Below are 20,268 nucleotides of genomic sequence, written 5' to 3'. Positions count from 1 at the left end.
TAAATCTCTCCCAATGGGTTGTAACATCCAGTGATATGTGAGAGAGGGGATACGACATAAGGCATGATTTTGTATTTACTAAATGGGACCACTTGATTTGACACTTTTGTGCTACATCCAATATGGCGACGGGCAGGTTTTTATGCGTTATATATGGAACATGTTATTAATTAGTTATTAAAATTATTAATTATTTATATATTTATATAATATAACATAATTTTATAATTATGTATTTTATATAGAGCAGAATTTACTACCAAAGAGTTGTTCTGCCATATTGGATGGAGCATTTTTGCGAGTGAAACCGAGCCCATCTACTTCACCGTATGCCGCATCCACTCCCTCCCACATCACTGGTAACATCTATCCGTACCTTCCACCGGCCACCACTGACAGTTCATTGGAATCCCACGAGAAGCTAATTCGCACACTTGATCCAACGTTGCCAAGTCACTAAAATCTCAATATTTGACACCAATTTGACAATTGACAGATTATCTTGTAAATAAATAAATCTAAATAGTTATCCTAACAAAACAAAGTCGGGAACAATGGATAAAAGCCAGAAGGAGAACAAAACTAAAATTAAAATATGAAAGAATATGCAATAAACATTGTGTAAGTGGTAAGTTTAATGTAATTCAATTAATAAGGTTTTTAAAAAATGTCTACAATAATGATAAAGATGTACCTAAGTAATAATTCAAACTTAATTATTAGAAAAGCCAGCCACTTTAAAAAGATGTTCCAAACCAAAACATGAGTTACCAAAGCAGGCAATAAAAAGAAAAGGTGCTCTAGAATGCAAGAAAAGAGCTGATGAAAGAAGTAAATATAAAGAAAATAATGCGGAGACTTCTCTCGACCATGTAAGTATAAGATATAGTTTATTACAATATGGTTAGATGCAAAGCTCACAATGTTTGAATGCATATAGCCTAAACTGTCCTTCAATCTTTTTTCTAATGGTGCTACAACCCTTTGTGAGTCTTGGTGTGCATAACAACATTCTTCCATTCTGCCCTGCCGGATACTTTTCTGATGTTCATGGTTTTAAGATCCCCCTCTACATCGTCTATCCATCTTTTAGTTTTATGGGCCCTTCCTCTTGTTCTATTTCCTTGGGGCTTCCATCTCTGGATTACTTGCACAGCTCGATTATCTGGCATTCTTTCTGAGTGACCAAGCCAATTTAGTCTTTGAGATTTTACAATTCCAACAATATCTGCGCTCTGCATTAGTACTATCCACCTCGTGGTTCATTTTAATTTTCCACAAACCATCACTGCAATGTGTAGATTTGTTTTGTAGATTCTAAGCTTAGACTTAGTAACTTACTTTTCGTTAAATCTTTGTATGCATAAAATCACTTATTGCTGCTAAGAATCCATGCTTTTCTTGACTAGTGTTGTTGTTGTCATTTATTATTGAGCCTGGGTAGTGAAAATGGGAGGCATATTCATAGGTATGGTTGTCTACCTTAAGATTTTTATGTTGATTTGACTTTGTGCACTCTATATATTTTGTTTTACTTTCATTTATATATAGACTAAACGTAGTAGCTTCCCATTTAAGATCTATAGCTTTTTCTTTTAATACCTTTTTGTTGTGGCTTATTATGGCAAGTGCCCTTATATAAAACTAACTAAATTAACCTAAACCTTATATAACTGTCCTAATATTAAAATACAGTTGTCCCTTGATAGCCCGACAGGTATAGGACCAAAAGGTCGGACTACCGAGCATGTCGGAGTATCAAATGTGTACTGTACTTTTGCCCTAATAGCACAAGGACGTCCAATGGACGTCCTTCACGGACTTTAGGGACGTCCATTGGACGTCCGTTTTCGTCCGAGGAACGTCCTTTATACGTCCTATTTTGGTCCAAATGTCGCGCTACCGAACGTCCATTGGACGTCCATCTAAGGTCCGAGGGGACGTATATTGGACCTTAATCGGACGTAAATTGGACCTTAATCGGACGTCCTAGGGGACGTAAATTGGACCTTAATCGGACGTAAATTGGACCTTAATCGGAAGTAAATTGGACCTTAATCGGACGTAAATTGGACCTTAATCGGACATAAATTGGACCTTAATCGGACGTAAATTGGACCTTAATCGGACGTAAATTGGACCTTAACCGGACGTAAATTGGACCTTAATAGGACGTAAATTGGACCTTAATCGGACGTAAATGGGACCTTAATCGGACGTAAATTGGACCTTAATCGGACGTAAATTGGACCTTAATAGGACGTAAATTGGACCTTCATCGGACGTAAATGGGACCTTAATCGGACGTAAATTGGACCTTAATCGGAAGTAAATTGGACCTTAACCGGACGTCCTAGGGGACGTGAATTGGACCTTAACAGGACGTCCAATTTTGGTCCAAATGGCACGTTGCCAAACGTCCAATGGAGGTCCACTTAACATCCGAAGGGACGTTCGGTGGACGTCAATTGGGCCTTCATAGGACGTCCCAGTTTGGTCCAATGTCTTGCTGCCGAACATCCACCTAATGTCGTGGGAAATAAAAAATATATTTTTTAAAGAACTTATATTACATCTTATATTAAATTACAATTATTGGATATTACATTAGTTACATTAAATTACAATACACATCTCCAAGAAATTAACGCACCACCTTAAATATGGGGTATTTTTGATGTCTTGTATTTCCTAAACCTGTTGTTTCATCTAAGTGATTTTTTTATAATATTATAGCCTAGGCTATAGGTTACCTCCTTAAGCTTGTCATGCACAGGGAGCTATGCTGTAATATATGTACATTATATCATATCGCTCTCTATAGTAATGAGTGAGCCTGCAGACAGGAAACAAATGGTTAGGTATGTGCAGGCTCACTCATTACTATAGAGAGCGATGTGATATAATATATATTACATTATAGCTCCCCGTGCATGACAAGCATAAGGAGGTACTTAACCTATAGCCTAGGGCCTAGGCTAGAATATTATAAAAAAATCACTTAGATGCAACAACATGTTTAGGAAATTCGAGACATCAAAAATGCCCAATTTTTAAGGTGGTGCGTAATGGGCTGTACATAAAGGGTGTAACAAAAATACAGGTCATAAATTAAATCACATATTCTGGGACCAAAAATAGTTCGAATGAACCTAACTTACCTTCGTACAAATATGCACATAAAAAAAGTTACAGCCCTTTGAAAGTACAAAATGAAAATCGATTTTTTCGATTATATCGAAAACTATTAGCGATTTTTTATTGAAAGTGGACATGTGGCATTATTATGGCAGGAATATCTTAAAGAAAAATTATGGTGAAGTTTGTGCACCCCATAAAAATTTTATGGGGGTTTTGATCCCTTAGATCCTCCCAAACTTTTGTGTATGTTCCAATTCAATTTTATTATTGTGGTACCATTAGTTAAATTCAATATTTTTGTTTCTTAGTATTTTTCAGATAAGGCAATTTTTATCGAGTTGCGACTTCTTTTTTAACATGTCTACATAAAAATTTTATGGGGGTTTTGTTCCTTTAAACCCCCCAAATGTTTGTGTACGTTCCAATTAAACTATTACTGAGGTACCATTAGTTAAACAGAATGTTTTTAAAACTTTTTTGCCTCTTTGTATTTTTTCGATAAGGCACGTTTTATCGATATCTGGCTTCTTTTTTACTATGGTTCAAAATATACCTAAAAATGTAAAGCATAAATAAGTCTGCATATTATTACCAAGTCTCCATAATCGTACTTAACCATATACAAATAGGTGGTGGATTTGACAAATATTCAAAATATTTCGATAAAAATTGACTTTTCGAAAAAGCAATAAGAGGCAAAAAAGTTTTTAAAACGTTGTTTAAATGGTACTACAATAATAATTAAATTGAAATGTGCACAAAAGTTTGGGGGGGGGGGGTTTAAAGGAACAAAACCCCCATAAAATTTTTATGGGGTGTCCAAATTTTACTATAGTTTTTTCGTAAGATACTGCTGCCATAATAATGCCACATGTCCATTTTCAATAAAAAATCTCTAATAGTTTTCGATATATTGGAAAAAATCACTTCATCTTGTAACTTCAAATGAGTGATAAAGGCACAGAGACTTAGATGGCGAGGTCACATTGAAAGGATGCCAAACACGAGGACTCCAAAAAGGGTACTAAACTACACTACAGCTTCAAGAAAGAGAAGAGGAAGGCCGAAAAATAGATGGAAGCAAGAGGTCGAAAAAGATTTGGAAAGAATGGTGCTACAGGGTCAGAAAAGAAAAATGAATAACAGGAAGGAATGGAGAAAAATCACATATCAAGCCAGAGAAGATCTCAGTACATAAAGAAACGTGAAAATGAAGAAAAAAAACAAACTTTTCAAGCCATGGGCCTCTAAGGCCCTTAGTGCTATTATATATATAATATATAACTTCAACGGGCTGTAACTTTTCTTGTGTGCACATTTGTACTAAGGTAAGTTAGGTCCAATCAAACTATTTTTGGTCCCAGAATATGTGATTAAATTTATGACCTGTATCTTTGTTACTTCTTCTTCTTCTACGGCACTACAGCCCAAATTGAGCCTTGGCCTCCTTTATTTTTTGCCTCCACCCTTGCCTGTCTGTGGCTGCTCTTCTCCATACACGGACTCCTAAAAGGGCTTGTGCGTCGCTGTTTACTGTGTCTTCCGTATCTTTGTTACACCCTGTATATATCTACATACTTCGTCTAATTTACTAACTGTTGCGCGTCATCCGTGTCGTAGCCTGTGACGTCGCATGATACCAACACGAAATATTTAGGCGGTAGGTGTGTTCTTTTTTAGAATCACTTTGCCGAGTACACTGGAATTACAGCCACTAGACATATTTTATTATATACGAGTAGAAATAATATTTGAAGATTTCTATTAATGTTAACCTAAAGAAATACACAATAATATGTTTCACTTAATTTGTATAAATGGATTATAAAGCGTTTTTATGAAGCAGATTTGTTCGGATCACACTGTAACTGTAATCGAACGAAGGTGACATTTTAGAATAAATTGGTAACATTTATTTGACAGTTGCGGTGATGACACTTCATATTTGTTTATATTCTTTACTATAAGTATATGTTTTATTTATTATATTTACTGTTTTTATTATTTACTTTACTATAAAAAGATCCTCTACTATAAAAATATAAATTTCACCTAATTTTATAACGACTTGGAATAATCGAGGTATCTGACAACTTTTTTAGTTGTTATTGTAGACATACTTATACAAAGAAACCTACCGGCTTTTTGCCAAGAGTTCGGAGCCGTTTTTTAATTATTAACAATGCAGTGCAAAAACGCTTGCACTGCAAATCTTAAAAGATTATAACTTAATTCTTGTTCTCTATTTCTTAAGTTTTTACTTATTTACATTGAATATTAATTTGTTTTGTTGTATAATCCACGTTTACAATAATTATGTGATAAATTTGATTTAAAATGGATTCAGGATCTTTTTATACTTTGGCAACTATGTCAACTTAGATCTCTGGCGTAGATAATGACGTGCAACAGTAAGTAAATTAGATGGACTGTAGGTTATATTTGGTTCTTGGGACATCAAAGTATATTTTTTAGACATTCCCTGGATATAGTCACTAATGTGACATATCTCCGATTTGTTTTTCATGAGTTTTGTAAGAGAGACTAAAAACTTTTTTATAGTCACCTCCTGTTTTCATATATTTTTTGACATGTTTTGTAGTAAATTCAACTATCTATTTACTACAAAACATGTCAAAATTTACATGTGAAAGCAGATGATCTTAAAAATGGTTTTTCGTCTCCTACAAAATTCATGAAAAAGCAGATAGGAGAATTATTGTACATTACAATTCTCTGATGTTTGGGAAAAAGGGCTTAAGTCAGAATTGCACATCGATAATGTTTTGATGATTTCTACAGTACTGTAGTAGATTCTACTGTACATACAGTTTATATCAACAACAGTTTTTTTCTGGTCCAGAAATTATCAAAACATTATCAATGTGCAATTCTGACTTAAGCCCTTTTTGCCAAACATAAAAAAACAATCTGGTTATAACTGACCAATGAGCAATTTTAATTTAACCTAAATTACTACTGTTTCTTAAAATGAAGAGCTTACCCCATAGCGTCTCTTATCTAATCTACAAGATCGTGCACTATTCTAACATACACAGGCACAGCACACAAGCACTATGCTCCATTTTTCACTATCACCTATCACTCAAACTAGTTCAAAAGGCTTTGTCCTCTTCAATCTTCTAGTTTGCCCAGTAGTATCGAGGAGCTGGATTTCCTCAATATTCTTGAACTTATGAAGTTGTTGCTCGTGACTTATTCCTGCTATCTTCTTGATATTTGTTGATAAAGTAATAACTTATTAAGCATGGACAATGTGGACTTTCTTCCAACTAGCCAATACACTTTTTATATCTCTCTTTTGCCTTTCATAGCCACAAGGCTATACATTTCCTCCTTGTTTTTTTTTGTAGACCACTTTCAGCTGATTCTAAAAAAAATTAAAATGAACGGTAATTTTTCTATTCTTTACAATTAAAAATCAAAAGAAATATTTACAGGTAATAATATGCATGAATAAATGATTCGTTTCCTAAAGAATAAAGAAAATTGAAAACGGATTTTATAATACTTACACCAGAGCCCAGAGCAAAAACTAGCAGACAGTACAGCAAAAAAGCCACTAATTTCCATTTCCCACACCCCCTTATCGATGCATTTTTTTCCAATCAAAATTTTTACTGAATTTTTAGGTTATCGGTTATCCATGAAAATGAAATAAATAATATTTATTATATGAAATGTGATGACCAATAGACCAATGAATGCCAATGACCACGCGACGCTACATAGATACTCGCGCGGCAAATTTGAAAATGACCGCAAATTGAATAGTAAATGGCCTCTCTTAAAATCTCGTAATGGAAAATTTTACCCCTCCAGGAAGACAATTGTACTATAAGAATATCTTGTGGTAACTTTCCACCCATAATTTAATCAGATAGATGTTCACGGAATAGAACGGTAGTATCTACATTCCTGGAATGTTTTGTGTTGTTAGGATTAAACTTTTATTTTATTTATTCTTGAATATTTCCTATTGTTAAACATTTGTAACCAATAATTTACAAATAAGATTTTCATTACATTACATAAAATCAAAAACATGTTTTGGATATTAAACTATAATTGTAATAATTGTATATACAATTTTGAATTAAGATTTAATCTTTTCGATTTAAACTACAGTAAAACCTGTGTTACCGGCCCCCTGCAAACACCGGCCACCTGTACTAACGGCCAGTTTAAAAATTCACCAAACCAATTACAGTAAAACCTGTCAGTAACGGCCACTAAAAATGAAAAAGCTATTGGCCGATATAGAAAGGTGACCGGTATTGCCAGTTTTTGTAGTCTAGATATAATTGGTTTGGGGAATTTTTAAACTGGCCGTTAGTACAGGTGGCCAGTAACACAAGTTTTACTGTATATCTAGACTACAAAAACTGGCAATAACGGCCACCTTTCTATATCGGCCAATAGTTCTTTCATTTTAGTGGCCGTTACTGACAGGTTTGACTGTATTTCATTAACGTGAAGTTAACGCGTAAGTTAATATTTTATTGAATTATTTTGCTATTTGATCCCGTAATTGGTATAATGTGTCCAATATAAAATATATAAGCGTTCATAAAACGTCCGTATTTCGTCCAGTATGGACGTCCAAAGGACGTTCAACGTCGGACGTCCAAAGGACGTCCATATTTATTCCGTCCGAAGGACGTCCAACGTCGGACGTCCAAAGGACGTCCATATTTATTCCTTCCGAAGGACGTCCAACATGGGACGTCCAAAGGACGTCCGTTTATAGTCCATGGACGTAAGGACCAAAAATGGACCTATTTTGGACGTCCAAAGGACGTCGTGTGCTATTAGGGTTGTGGTACTTTCCACATTTGTATGATTTTTATGGTACTTATGTTTTTGTTTTTAGGAACAAACACCAGATATTTTATATATGCAGAAAAAGGAAAAACTGCTGGAACTTTAATTTAAAGGCTTTTGACTAGTGAAGATTTGGATAAACAACAGGAGTTACTTTGGGCTATAGCTACGTGCAAATTTATTTTCTTGTGGCTTCCTATGTTTATTCTTATTAACTATACACTTTGATATGTTTTTAGTCGCATGAAGATTTTATAGTTTATTATTTTATGTATATTGTTATATTTGTGTTGAATAAACATTATTATTATTATTACCTTAATTTCCATTAAATAAATTAACTGTAATCAATAAATCGTTTTTAATGTTAATAAATAAATTATCAATAATGATTCCCAAATATTTTATTTGTTTGACAAGTTCTATGGGTTGATTGTGAGATTAATATTGATGATATTAATATTTCGTAGTAATAATCAATGCTTTGGTTTAAGAAATAGACAACTTAGAATAGAAATATGCTTTATTGTCATGGAAAATTGTACAATTTTATAGACAATGCTTACAGAGTCATAAAAAAATACAAAACAATAACAAACACAAAAATCAATAACAAGTTTAACTTGAATTGGTGTGCTACACTACAAGGATATTAGTGAGTGAAAAACACTTTCAAACCCAATGATAACAAAAACTTTCCATAGAAGGCCACAATTTTTAAATCCCTCATATTTTCTTTTAATTGTAAATGGCGATCATATTCTACTTATTATTTTTTCTGTTATAACACCCTGTATAGCATATATTCAAGTATTGTTATACTTTGTATTAGAGGAATTTTTTTAAACTGTGTAATTGTTTGATTGCTCTTGACCAACTTCATGTTTGCAAAATAAATTGGGTATGACTATATGTTCATTTTATTGTAAGCCTTAAGATATTGCTTAGTTTGAAAAACACTATTTTTATCACTAGGCAAATACAATTTAGGTATGTAAATTTTATATCAACTTTTACTTTTAGAAATTGATATGGTAACGACACATCACTGCCTATTGATTTCAAAGCGGGGATTTAGAGGCAAACGCTAAATAAACAGCAAAAATGTGTCTGAAGTAATATTTTAAAGCTCACTGAGTTAGGCTATCTTTAGCTTATTCTTTCCATTTCACTCCTGTAATAAATGTTGTTGCTAGTAAGTTAGTACTTGGTTCTGAATTTACCTGGTATTTACATTTGACCCAGTATCTTACCAAATTCTTTCCCCACTCGGGCCGACAATTTAAAGTGACCCTCTGTTGGGGCCCAACAGAACAGGCCATGTCTAAAGTTACCCCTACGAAGCAATCTTAATTGCCGCTACGAAGCGATTTGTTTGTTTTTCTTCGTTAGTAACTTTCATACAATTTCCAGTTCTTGTACATATATGTATAGCTTAAACGCTTGAATAAACTTATTTTAGCTTGAGCTTTATCATGTATATTAGTAAGACATAAATTATACTTGAAAATATAATCTGTATGACGCACGCCATTGACTGACTTTCTTTAATGATTAAATTAATATATTACTAATCATTATATTATGATTGTGTGCTGGCACAATGCATCGTCTTTTTTAAATTTACCGCGCATTGATTGTTACCCGTACAATTGGCAACGTTGGATCAAGTGTGCGAATTAGCTTCTCGTGGAATCCCTAAAGTCCACTTTACATCAACAATAAATTGGACAAGAAATTGACCAAGTTATTCAAGGCCAAATTTGACGTGTAAAAGCACACTTTGACATCTAAGTTTGTTCGTTATAAACTTCACGTGAAGAAATTGACGAAAAAGAAAATTGTTCTATTTTTTCATTTATTTGGCGTGAATTCAGTGTCACCAACCTGTGTCCATTTGGCGGGAAGTGGAAGTAGAGCTGTAGAGCTTTTTGTTTATTATTATTTGTTGAGGTTGAGTCTTTCATGTTCATGACAACCTAAAAATTTTGATTGGAAAATGCATATAAGATAAGGGGGTGGGAAAATGGAAATTAGTGGCTTTTTTGCAGTTCTGTCTGTTAGTTTTGCTCTGGCTGGGTCTCTTTTGTTTAAACAATTATGTAAGTATTATAAAAACGTTTTCAATTTTCTGTATTCTTTAGGAAACGAATTATTTATGCATATTATTACCTGTAAATAGTAGTACCTATTTCCTATTTCTTTTGATTTTTAATTGTAAAGAATAGAAAAATTACCATTCATTTTAATTTTTTAGAATCAGCTGAAAGTGGTCTACAAAAAAACCAGGAAGGAAACGTATTATAGCCTTGTTGTGGCTATGAAAGGCAAAAGAAAGATACCTATAAAAAGTGTATTGACTAGTTGGAAGAAACTCCACATTGTCGATGCATAATAAGATATTACTTTATAAACAAATATCAAGACCTAGGAATGGAACCTGGATAATATAGTCATCAAGAAGATAGCAGGAGGTCATGAGCAACAACAACTTCATAAGTATGAGAATATTGAGGAAATCCAGCTCCTCGATATCTACTACTGGACAAACTAGAAGATTGAAGAGGACAAAGCCTTTTGAACTAGTTTGAGTGATAGGTGATAGTGAAAAGCAGAGCGTAGTGCTTGTGTGCCTGTGTATGTTAGAATAGTGCACGATCTTGTTAGATTAGATAAGAGACGCTATAGGGTAAGCTCTTCATTTTAAGGAACAGTAGTAATTTAGGTTAAATTAAAATTGCTCATTGGTCAGTTATGACCAGATTGTAATTCTCTGATGTTTGGCAAAAAGGGCTGAAGTCAGAATTGCACATCAATAATGTTTTGATGATTTCTGGACCATAAAAAAAGTGTTGCAGACTTAAACTATATGTACCAATAAAAAGAGCCGATTTTTCTGGTCCAGAAATCATCAAAACATTATCGATGTGCAATTCTGACTTAAGCCCTTTTTCCCAAACATCAGAGAATTGCAATGTACAATTCAATACAAATGAATCATCATCGTAGTGATGATTATGGAAAAAAATATATATATATATATAGAAATATATATATTTTGTGCAATAAAAATGTTTATATTTATCAAGGATGTATTATTTGGTATGGCCACATATACTTCTGGTATATCGTCGGTGATGTGACAATACCTCCTATCTGCTTTTTCATGAATTTTGTAGGAGACGAAAAACCATTTTTAGGGTCATCTGTTTTCACATGTAAATTTTGACATGTTTTGTAGTAAATAGATAATTGAATTTACTACAAAACATGTCAAAAAATATCATATGAAAACAGGAGGTGACTGTAAAAAAAGTTTTTAGTCTCTCTTACAAAATGGTTAACAGTTAATAGAGAGACAGATAATCGAGGTTCCACTGTATAGTGAAATTTGGACACCCGACACCCCATACAAATTTTATGGGGGTTTTGTTCGTTTAAACCCCCCCCCCCCCCAAACTTTTGTGTAAGTTACAATTGAATTATTATTGTGGTACTATTAAACACAATGTTTTTAAAACTTTTTTGCCTCTTAGTACTTTTTTGAAGTCAGTTTTTATCGTGATATTTTGAATATTTGTCAAATCCACCACATATTTGTATATGGTTAAGTACGATTATAGAGACTAATAATATGAAAATTTATTTATGATTTACATTTTTAGGTATATTTTGAACCATTTTAAAAAGAAGCCATATCTTGATAAAAAGAGCTTTATCGAAAAAATAGAAAGAGGTAAAAAAGTTTTAAAAACACAGTGTTTAACTAATGGTACCGCAGAAATAATTTAATTGGAACGTACCCAAAAGTTTGGGGGGGTTAAAGGGAACAAAACCCCCATAAAATTTTTATGGGGTGCACAAATTTCACTATAATTTTTCTTTAAGATGTTACTGCAATAATATTGCTTCATGTCCATTTTCAATAAAAAATCTTTAATAGTTTTCGATATATTCGAAAAAATCGAATTTTCATTTTGTATCTTCAAAGGGCTGTAACTTTTTTTGTGTGCATATTTGTACTAAGGTAAGTTAGGTTCATTCAAATTATTTTTGGTCCCAGAATATGTGATTTAATTTACGACCAATCTTTTTGGGACACCCTGTATAATAAATGGGATTAGCTGGCTTAAAAATTCATAATCTACGTTCTGTAGAAAATATACAGTTTTTGGTTTCTTTTTAACTAGATCTTAATATCTAACCAAGCATTTTAAGACATTTTTATTATTTTTTCGATGATATATTCATGTTTTTAGTTTGTTCAAAATATTCTAGATGATTGTACACTATAATAGATAGCCAACTAAATAAACACAAAAATTTTATTTTTGTTACAGCCTGTATATAAGTTTACCTATATATACAGTGCATTACGCACCACCTTAAAAATTGGGCATTTTTGATGTCTCGAATTTCCTAAACCTGTTGTCCCATCTAAGTGATTTTTTTATAATAATATAGCCTGAGGCTATAGGTTACTGCCTTATGCTTGTCATGCACGGGGAGCTATACTGTAATATATATTATATCACGTCGCTCTCTATAGTAATGAGTGAGCCTGCACATACGGAACCATTAGTTCCCTGTCTGCAGGCTCACTCATTACTATAGAGAGCGATATGATATAATATACATATATTACAGTATAGCTACCAGTGCATGACAAGCTTAAGGATGTAACCTATAGCCTAGGCTATATTATAAAAAAATCACTCAGATGAGACAACAGGTTTAGAAAATTCGAGACATCAAAAATGCCCTATTTTTAAGGTGGTGCGTTAATTTCTTGGAGAAGTGTATTGTAATTTAATGTAAATAATGTAATATCCAATAATTGTAATTTAATATAAGATGTAATATAAGTTCCTTAAAAATATATTTTTTATTTCCCACCATACATTCTCCACAGGTCTAAATATCGATGCTAGACGTCCACCGGAGGTCCTCTCAGGACGTTAGATGGACGTTCGGCAGCAAGACATTGGACCAAACTGGGACATCCTATGAAGGTCCAATTGACATTCACTGAATGTCCCCTCGGACGTTAGGTGGACGTCCATTGGACGTTTGGCAACGTGGCATTTGGACCAAAATAGGACGTCCTGTTAAGGTCCAATTTACGTCCCCTAGGATGTCCGATTAAGGTCCAATGTACGTCCCTTCGGACCTTAAGTGGACGTCCAACAGACATTCGGTAGCGTGACATTTGGACCAAAATAGGACGTTCCTTGGACGAAAACGGACCTCCCTAAAGTCTGTGAAGGACATCCTTGTGCTATTAGGGATGTAGGTATATAGTATCTTTATTCTATTATATTCTACTCTATTTCAAACCTATTCTATATAAGTATCTACACATTACACCTATTATCATCATCATCATTCTCTTTGCCTTATCCCTATGCAGTGTCGGCTTCCCTAATTGCATTTCTCCACACAATTCTATCTTGAGTCATATCAATGTTAATCCCCTTTACCAACATGTCCTGCCTTATCGTCTTCTTTGGTCTTCCTCTCCTACTCCTTCCAGGAATCTGCACTTCAGCTATTCTTCGTATTGGGTGATTAACGTCTCGATGTTGAACATGACCAAACCATCTTAACCTATGCTCTCTCATTTTGGCATCAATTGGTGCCACACCTAGACTTCCCCTAATATACTCATATCTAATTTTATCCTTCTTTGTCACTCCACTCATCCATCTAAGCATTCTCATTTCCACCACATGCATTCGTTGTTCCGCTTTCTTTTTCACTGCCCAACATTCAGTTCCGCGCATCATAGCCGGTCTTGTGGCTGTTTTATAGAATTTTCCCTTCAGCTTCATTGGAATTTTTCTGTCACAACACACCACTCGCTTCTTTCCACTTCATCCATCCAGCCCTAATTCTACTGCATGCATCTCCATCTATTTCTCCATTACTCTGTAATACCGATCCTAGGTACTTAAAACTATTGCTTTTCACAATCATTTCACCTATTATATTATATTTTACTTTATTCTATACTATATATCTATTCTAATGTATCTATATATTTCATTTAATCTGTTACATTCTACTCTATTCTGTTTTAAATCAAATACTTTATTAGTAAGTATCTACATATATATTACATCTATTCTATTATATTCTACTCTATTCTATTTCAGTTTATTTTATACTATATATCTATTCTAATCTATCTCTCTATTTTATTTATTTTATTAATCTGTTCTATTCTATTCTGTTTCAAATCAAACACTTTACTCAAACAAAGAAACAAACGACATTCAAAAGCTTCTAATAAAAAAATCATTGCATTGGTACTACTGAAAATATTGACATTTTTACAACATTTATTCCAAGTTCCTTCAATTTTTTTGAGGACAAGAAAATTTTGCTTTCAAGAAATTCACGAATTTATTGGCGTCAAGTTAATAACGAACAAACTTGGATGTCAAATTGTGCTTTGAGAACACGTCAAATTTGGCCTTGAATAACTTGGTCAATTTATTGTTCAATTTATTGTTGATGTAAAGTGCACTTAAGCGTTGTCGTCCATCTTTGAAATTTTGAGCGCCCTCTGTTCGAATTTAATTTTACGAATAAAAACATCCGTTTTTGTTTTAAAAGAAGCAGAAGAGAAGAAGAAGAAAGAAGAAGGTTTTTATTCAATTTTATGAATTTTATTCATTTTTAATTTTGTCCTTTGTAATTCATTCGTTTGTATTTGTATTTGTTTTATCAGCATAAAAGTAAAAGTAGTTGCACATTCTTTTTTTTTAAACTATTTAAAATGGGAGATTCAGGTAATATAAAAAAGCCATCTTTTTTTTTTTTGTCCTTTATTATGAGTACCTATGTGTTAAGTTTAAGCCCGCTAATTTTATAGATCAATCCAAAAAGCTGATTCGCCTGCTGAGGAGATCTCTACAATCAGAAACAGTGCAAAGTGAGTATATATACCTTTTTAGTCCTTTTTGTCCTTTTCATCATTTGTTATAGTTTTAAGTAATTTAATTTTATAGCTCCTCCCAAAAAGCTGATTCGCCTGAGAGAAAGACCTATACAATCAGAAAAAATTCAAGGTGAGTATATACCAGTATACCACTTCTGTAGATACTTAAATTAGAATGGTGGGATTATTCTGAACTTTGAATGATACAGGAACAATCTGTCTATCATCAGCATCTTTGCATTATCCCTATGCAGGGTCAGTTTTCCTAATTGCATTTCTACTTAATTTCTATCTTGAGACATAGTCATACCAATATCAATCCCCTTTACCAACATGTCCTGCCTAAGTGTTTTCCCCAGGTCATCTTTGGTGTTCCTCTCCTACTTCCAGGGACCAGGAACCCTCAGTTTAGTCAACAGCAAGAAATATCAAGAAGTGTCACAATATCTATGCCTATTTTTAGCATTTTACACCTGAAAACATCAATAGAACTAGGTGAATGATTACTTCCTACTAGAAGGAGCAATTAAAAAAACAGGAATTTGCAAATTAAATACACAAACAGATAAGAAGACATTAAATAATACAAGAAACAACATTTAAAAAAAGCATTCAAAACTCTCTCTAAAGAAATAAATAAGTAAACATATGAACAATAGAACATACTTGGAAATACACCAAACTTAAACATAAGAGCATTAACCCTTTCAGTGCGGATGACACAAAATATGTCGTTTACTTGAGGCTGACGATATACTACTATTTGTCCGTGCCAATGGTGTCGAAAGATGCCATCTGCATGTGACTTTAAAAAACAAATGACATCTTTCGATGTCATCCGCAGCGAAAGAGTTAATGCATAATGCTCCTATGCAGCACAAACAGTGTGCCTAACTAACAGGTAAAGAAACATAAGAACAGTATAAAGACAGATTCTCAACAGGACTATTAGAACCAAAGAAAACTCAAGAAGGAGAATTAAGGTAATTTAGTAACAAGTAACTTATTAGAACCCAGGTGAAGCATTCACTACATAAAGACTCAACAGCTAAAATGGTTTAGCTCCATCTAAATAACTCTAAATAAAAGTAACTCTAATAATTTAAATAAAGACTTAAGATAAGGAGATGGAGCAGATATTAAAATGTGATAAGTTCTCTTTTTTATTTCCTTCATCAGTACTTCCATTACACGAGGCCTTTTCATACTTCAAGAAACAAAAGTGACATGGTGTCAATTTGCGCTTTTACCCTGGGGGTGGATGCCACCCCTTCTCGTGGGTGAAAATTATTTTATTAAAAATAACCCCATAAATCGTTAGAGGAACCAATTTTTCATAAATAACTCAAAAACTGTATGTTTCTACAAAAAAAATATTACCAAAGTTAAAGATAATAAAAAATTGAATAAATTCCGTACTTCAAAAACCTTTTATTTATTTATTTATTTATTTATTTATTTATTTATTTATTTACGGCATCCCTTTACAAGTTTTACACACAACAAGTCTTTTACAAGTTACACCTCAACAATAATAAATTATTAAAACTATTAATAAATTATTAAAATGATTTTACTATTAATTCAAAGTGAGAATGTATATTTTTTTCAGCAAATACTCAAATCTAAATATTTGAGTACTCATACACTTACAGCTATGCATTTTTTAAAATATACTTACCAAACATTTGTCAAAGTACTCAGAAATGTCAATTAAATAAGTGCCAGAAGTAGTTGATAGCCACGGTTCTTAGACATTACTACGGTTGCCCAGATCGACTAACCAATGAACATTAAGGGTGCGATTACGTCACGAGTATACTGTAATTTGAATCTTAATATGATTTTTTTCGAATCCTGAGAAAACTAATAGGTATTTTTAAAAAATTTAAACGCAGAATGAAAGATTACATTATTACTGAGGGTGGAAAGCCCCTTAGAATAAACAAGCAGTTTCTTTTGAATGAAATATTTGAAATTAAATATCACACTTCTCTTTTAACCTACCTTATAAATATATATTCTTTTTTAAACTCCTACAATAGGTACGATCTACAACTTTCATGAATAATTCAAAATAAGTTTTTACGGGAAACAACACTAAAATTACAAATACAAAAATATAAGTAAACTAGGATATACTGGGTGGTGAATTGGAAAACGGGGCATAGGAAACTCTATGTAAAATTCTAAACTGTTGAATTCCTGCTTCCCTAATTATTTTACATCAAAAGACATTAGAAACTATTTGTAGAGGATTGAAATCTGTATTGAAAACATATGTTCTAAAATTGTTCTACTAATTAAACATATTACAAAATTTTGTAAAAATGTAATACATTTTTCAGTTTTTCAGCCCAAAATTAGGCCACACACAGTGCAATAATGTGTCACAATGAAGTTATTATTTTCACATTTTTGAACTGTCAATATTTTTATTTTATCATTTATTGTTTAAAAACAATACAGTTGATAAGATACCCTCAGTTGCAGAGAAAGTATTAATAATAAATATTTTTTATTCCGTCAATGGTGTGAGCACTGTTAGTTAAATAGTAACGTGTGGCCTAACTTTTACACACATACCCAGCACTGTGGCAAATGTATTATATTTTTCAAAATTTTGGAATGCGTTTAAATCGTAGAACAATTTTAATTTTTGATGTTAATACAGATTTCAATTCTCTACAAATATTCTCTCATGACTTTTGATGTAAAATAATGGAAGCAGGAATTCAACAGTTTAGAATTTTACATTGAGTTTCCTATGGCCCGTTTGCATCTAAACATTCCGTATATGTATTTGGCACCTAGAAGTTTTCTATTGGTTCCTTGCGGCACGCGGTCATATTTCAACCAATACGCGGCGAGGTGCCAAATGCATATACGGAATGTTATTCGGTGCGAAATTCATATACAGAATGTTAAATATTCGTAGACGGAAAAAGATAACTTTTTATTAGTCAGTTAAAAGGAGATTGATTTTAAAACTAAAAAAAAAACGACTTTTTATTAAGTCAGTTAAAGAAGACTGATTTTAAAATATTTTGTTAATGTAAGGTACTTTTGTTAAGGTACTAGTACACTTTAGAAGACCAAAAATAATCATTTTTTTCAAGAATTTTTTTCTCAGAACCTTTATTAAAAATGAACATAAAACTTTTTTCATATTAATATCTAAAGGCTGTATGACACTATGCATTTTCTTGTATCATTTCTAATATCGTTTCTTGTATACATTTTCTTGTATCATTTCTTGTACGTACATTTGTGCCCTGTATGACACTATGCAAGTTCTTGTATCGAAAACTGTATGAAATTCGGCACGTGATTGGTCGAAATTTTGTTTGTCACCCTGTCACGTTACATTGGTATGGTAGTACTGCGTCTACAGCTGATTTTAAGGATTTTATAAAATTTATAAACTTTTAAAAACAAATATTTTAATGTTATAATAACTAGAATTTTTACGTTGACTGTTGATTATTTGTGTTTTTTATTTTGTTTTGATATTTGTGCTAAAATATTTGCATTATAATTATCTTCAGTTTGATCCAAATTGGAACTATTGTATTTTCCTCTATTAAAAAATTATGCAATATGAAACCCAAAGTTATTCTAAATATATGGTTATTAGTAGAACAGTAGTCCATACCAAACGGTATATTAAGTATCAATAAAATATATATAAATAATACCTACAAAACACAAATAAATTCATCAAGACATAAATCATATGATCTCATTTTCAGCCGCCATTATGACATTTAGAAGTTTTACCAGCAGGTTTTACGTTTTTGCTCTTTGCGCAGAAATTGGCGCAGTTATTGTACAAGAATCTGTGCCTGACACAAATTCTTGTATCGTTTCTGATATCGTTTCTTGTATCTGTGTATGACACTATACATTTTTTTGACATATCAGAAACGATATTAGAAATGATACAAGAAAATGCATAGTGTCATACAGCCTTAACTCTTAGAGAGTACAAAAAATATATCTTTTTTCATTTATCCACATACACTAATATTGTAGAGCGCGCAAAAGTCGAAGGCTCGAAAAATGATGGCGGACAGTTAATCTCAGGATTGGTATATCTGAAATAAAAAAATCGTACTGCATTTGAAAAAGGAAGGTTTCTTACGTGACAATTTACCACAATTTGACCAAAAAATAAAAAATAAATATTTTTTAACCATGAAGAACTGAAGAAAAACGGGCGATTTTTTCACAAAAATTTTTCAAATTTTCGTAAAATCTTTTTTTTTTGAGGAATTTTTTACTAACGGTGGTAAATTGTCACGTAAGAAACTTTCCTTTTTCAAATGCCGTACGATTTTTTTTTTCAGAGATCCCAATCCTGAGATTAACTGTCCGTCATCTGAACTACTTTTTTTCGAGGCCTCGACTTTGGCGCCCTCTACAATATTGGTGTACCTACATAAATGAAAAAAGATATATTTTCTGTATTCTCTAAGAGTTAGATACACACACCGGCAAAATTACCCGAACACTTTAAAAATGGGACATGTTTGATGTCTTGAATTTTCTAAAGGTAAATATTTGTATATTTAACCTTGACACCATGGCGTACAATAATAATTGTGAAATTTGCTTAGCTGAATTTTCCCAAAACGAAAAATATATTTTACGTTGCCATGGGGATTGCAAACGGTATTTTTGCCTCAAATGTTCTACTCTCAACAAACCAACGGCAAAAACTCTACTGGACCCAAAAAACTGTCATTTAAGATTCTTCTGTTCTTTATGTGAGTCTCCTAGCCTCAGATATTTAAATAAAAAAAAAAAAACGATTTATCAAAAAATCAAATACCACAAGAGAATTTTGACGCCTTAATTTAAGTCACAAAAAAACTCGAATGATAATTTGCCAATTTTCATCGAGACATATGATTTATTAACCAAAAATGACGGCAAATTAGACTATCTGACAAAAAAAATTGACGAGATCCACAAATTAAATAACCTGCTAAATCCTGAATATCTTTTAAAATCGATAAGGAAGATGGAACAAGATATCTTCAATATATCGTCAGTTTTTTTCGGCTGTTCCACTGACACAATTAAAGTCCAAGTCCAAGATTCAAATTCATCTGAGATAAAATTGGGGGTAGAGAGGCTCTCTTCAAACATAAGTGAAATATCAAATCAAATGAGTAACCTTTCAAACAAAGTACCTGCTATACCAACGAAGAAAGAGGTAGTGAAGAGAAACATAGTATATGCCACTACAGGTACCCAAACTGAAGACACTCATTTCGAAGCTGGTCCAGTCAAAAAATCAAAAATTGCAGAAGATAGATGTCACTTTGTCGTTA

The 20,268-nt window shown here is 32.6% G+C and overlaps 1 protein-coding gene and 1 long non-coding RNA gene across 2 annotated transcripts in view; both read left to right on the top strand.

Annotated features, from left to right (window-relative positions):
- The first annotated feature begins 451 nt into the window (after positions 1–451).
- On the top strand, positions 452–8,299 carry LOC126878809 (uncharacterized). Its single transcript, XR_007695796.1, has 3 exons — positions 452–628; positions 724–872; positions 8,036–8,299. It is a non-coding gene; the product is annotated as an uncharacterized LOC126878809 (long non-coding RNA).
- A 6,327-nt stretch (positions 8,300–14,626) lies between these two features.
- Positions 14,627–20,268, top strand: part of LOC126878808 (uncharacterized) — a 47,395-nt gene continuing 41,753 nt past the window's right edge. Inside the window, exons 1-3 of the mRNA XM_050641716.1 lie at positions 14,627–14,780; positions 14,864–14,923; positions 15,000–15,059. Coding sequence (XP_050497673.1) covers positions 14,768–14,780; positions 14,864–14,923; positions 15,000–15,059 — 133 coding nt within the window. The 5' untranslated portion in view covers positions 14,627–14,767. The remainder of the gene's footprint in view (positions 14,781–14,863; positions 14,924–14,999; positions 15,060–20,268) is intronic.

Source organism: Diabrotica virgifera, chromosome 1 (genome assembly GCF_917563875.1).
Source record: "Diabrotica virgifera virgifera chromosome 1, PGI_DIABVI_V3a".
In the NCBI taxonomy this organism is placed as follows: domain Eukaryota; kingdom Metazoa; phylum Arthropoda; class Insecta; order Coleoptera; family Chrysomelidae; genus Diabrotica; species Diabrotica virgifera.
Note: the sequence above shows the minus strand (reverse complement) of the source record. Positions and strands in the feature narration are given on the sequence as shown.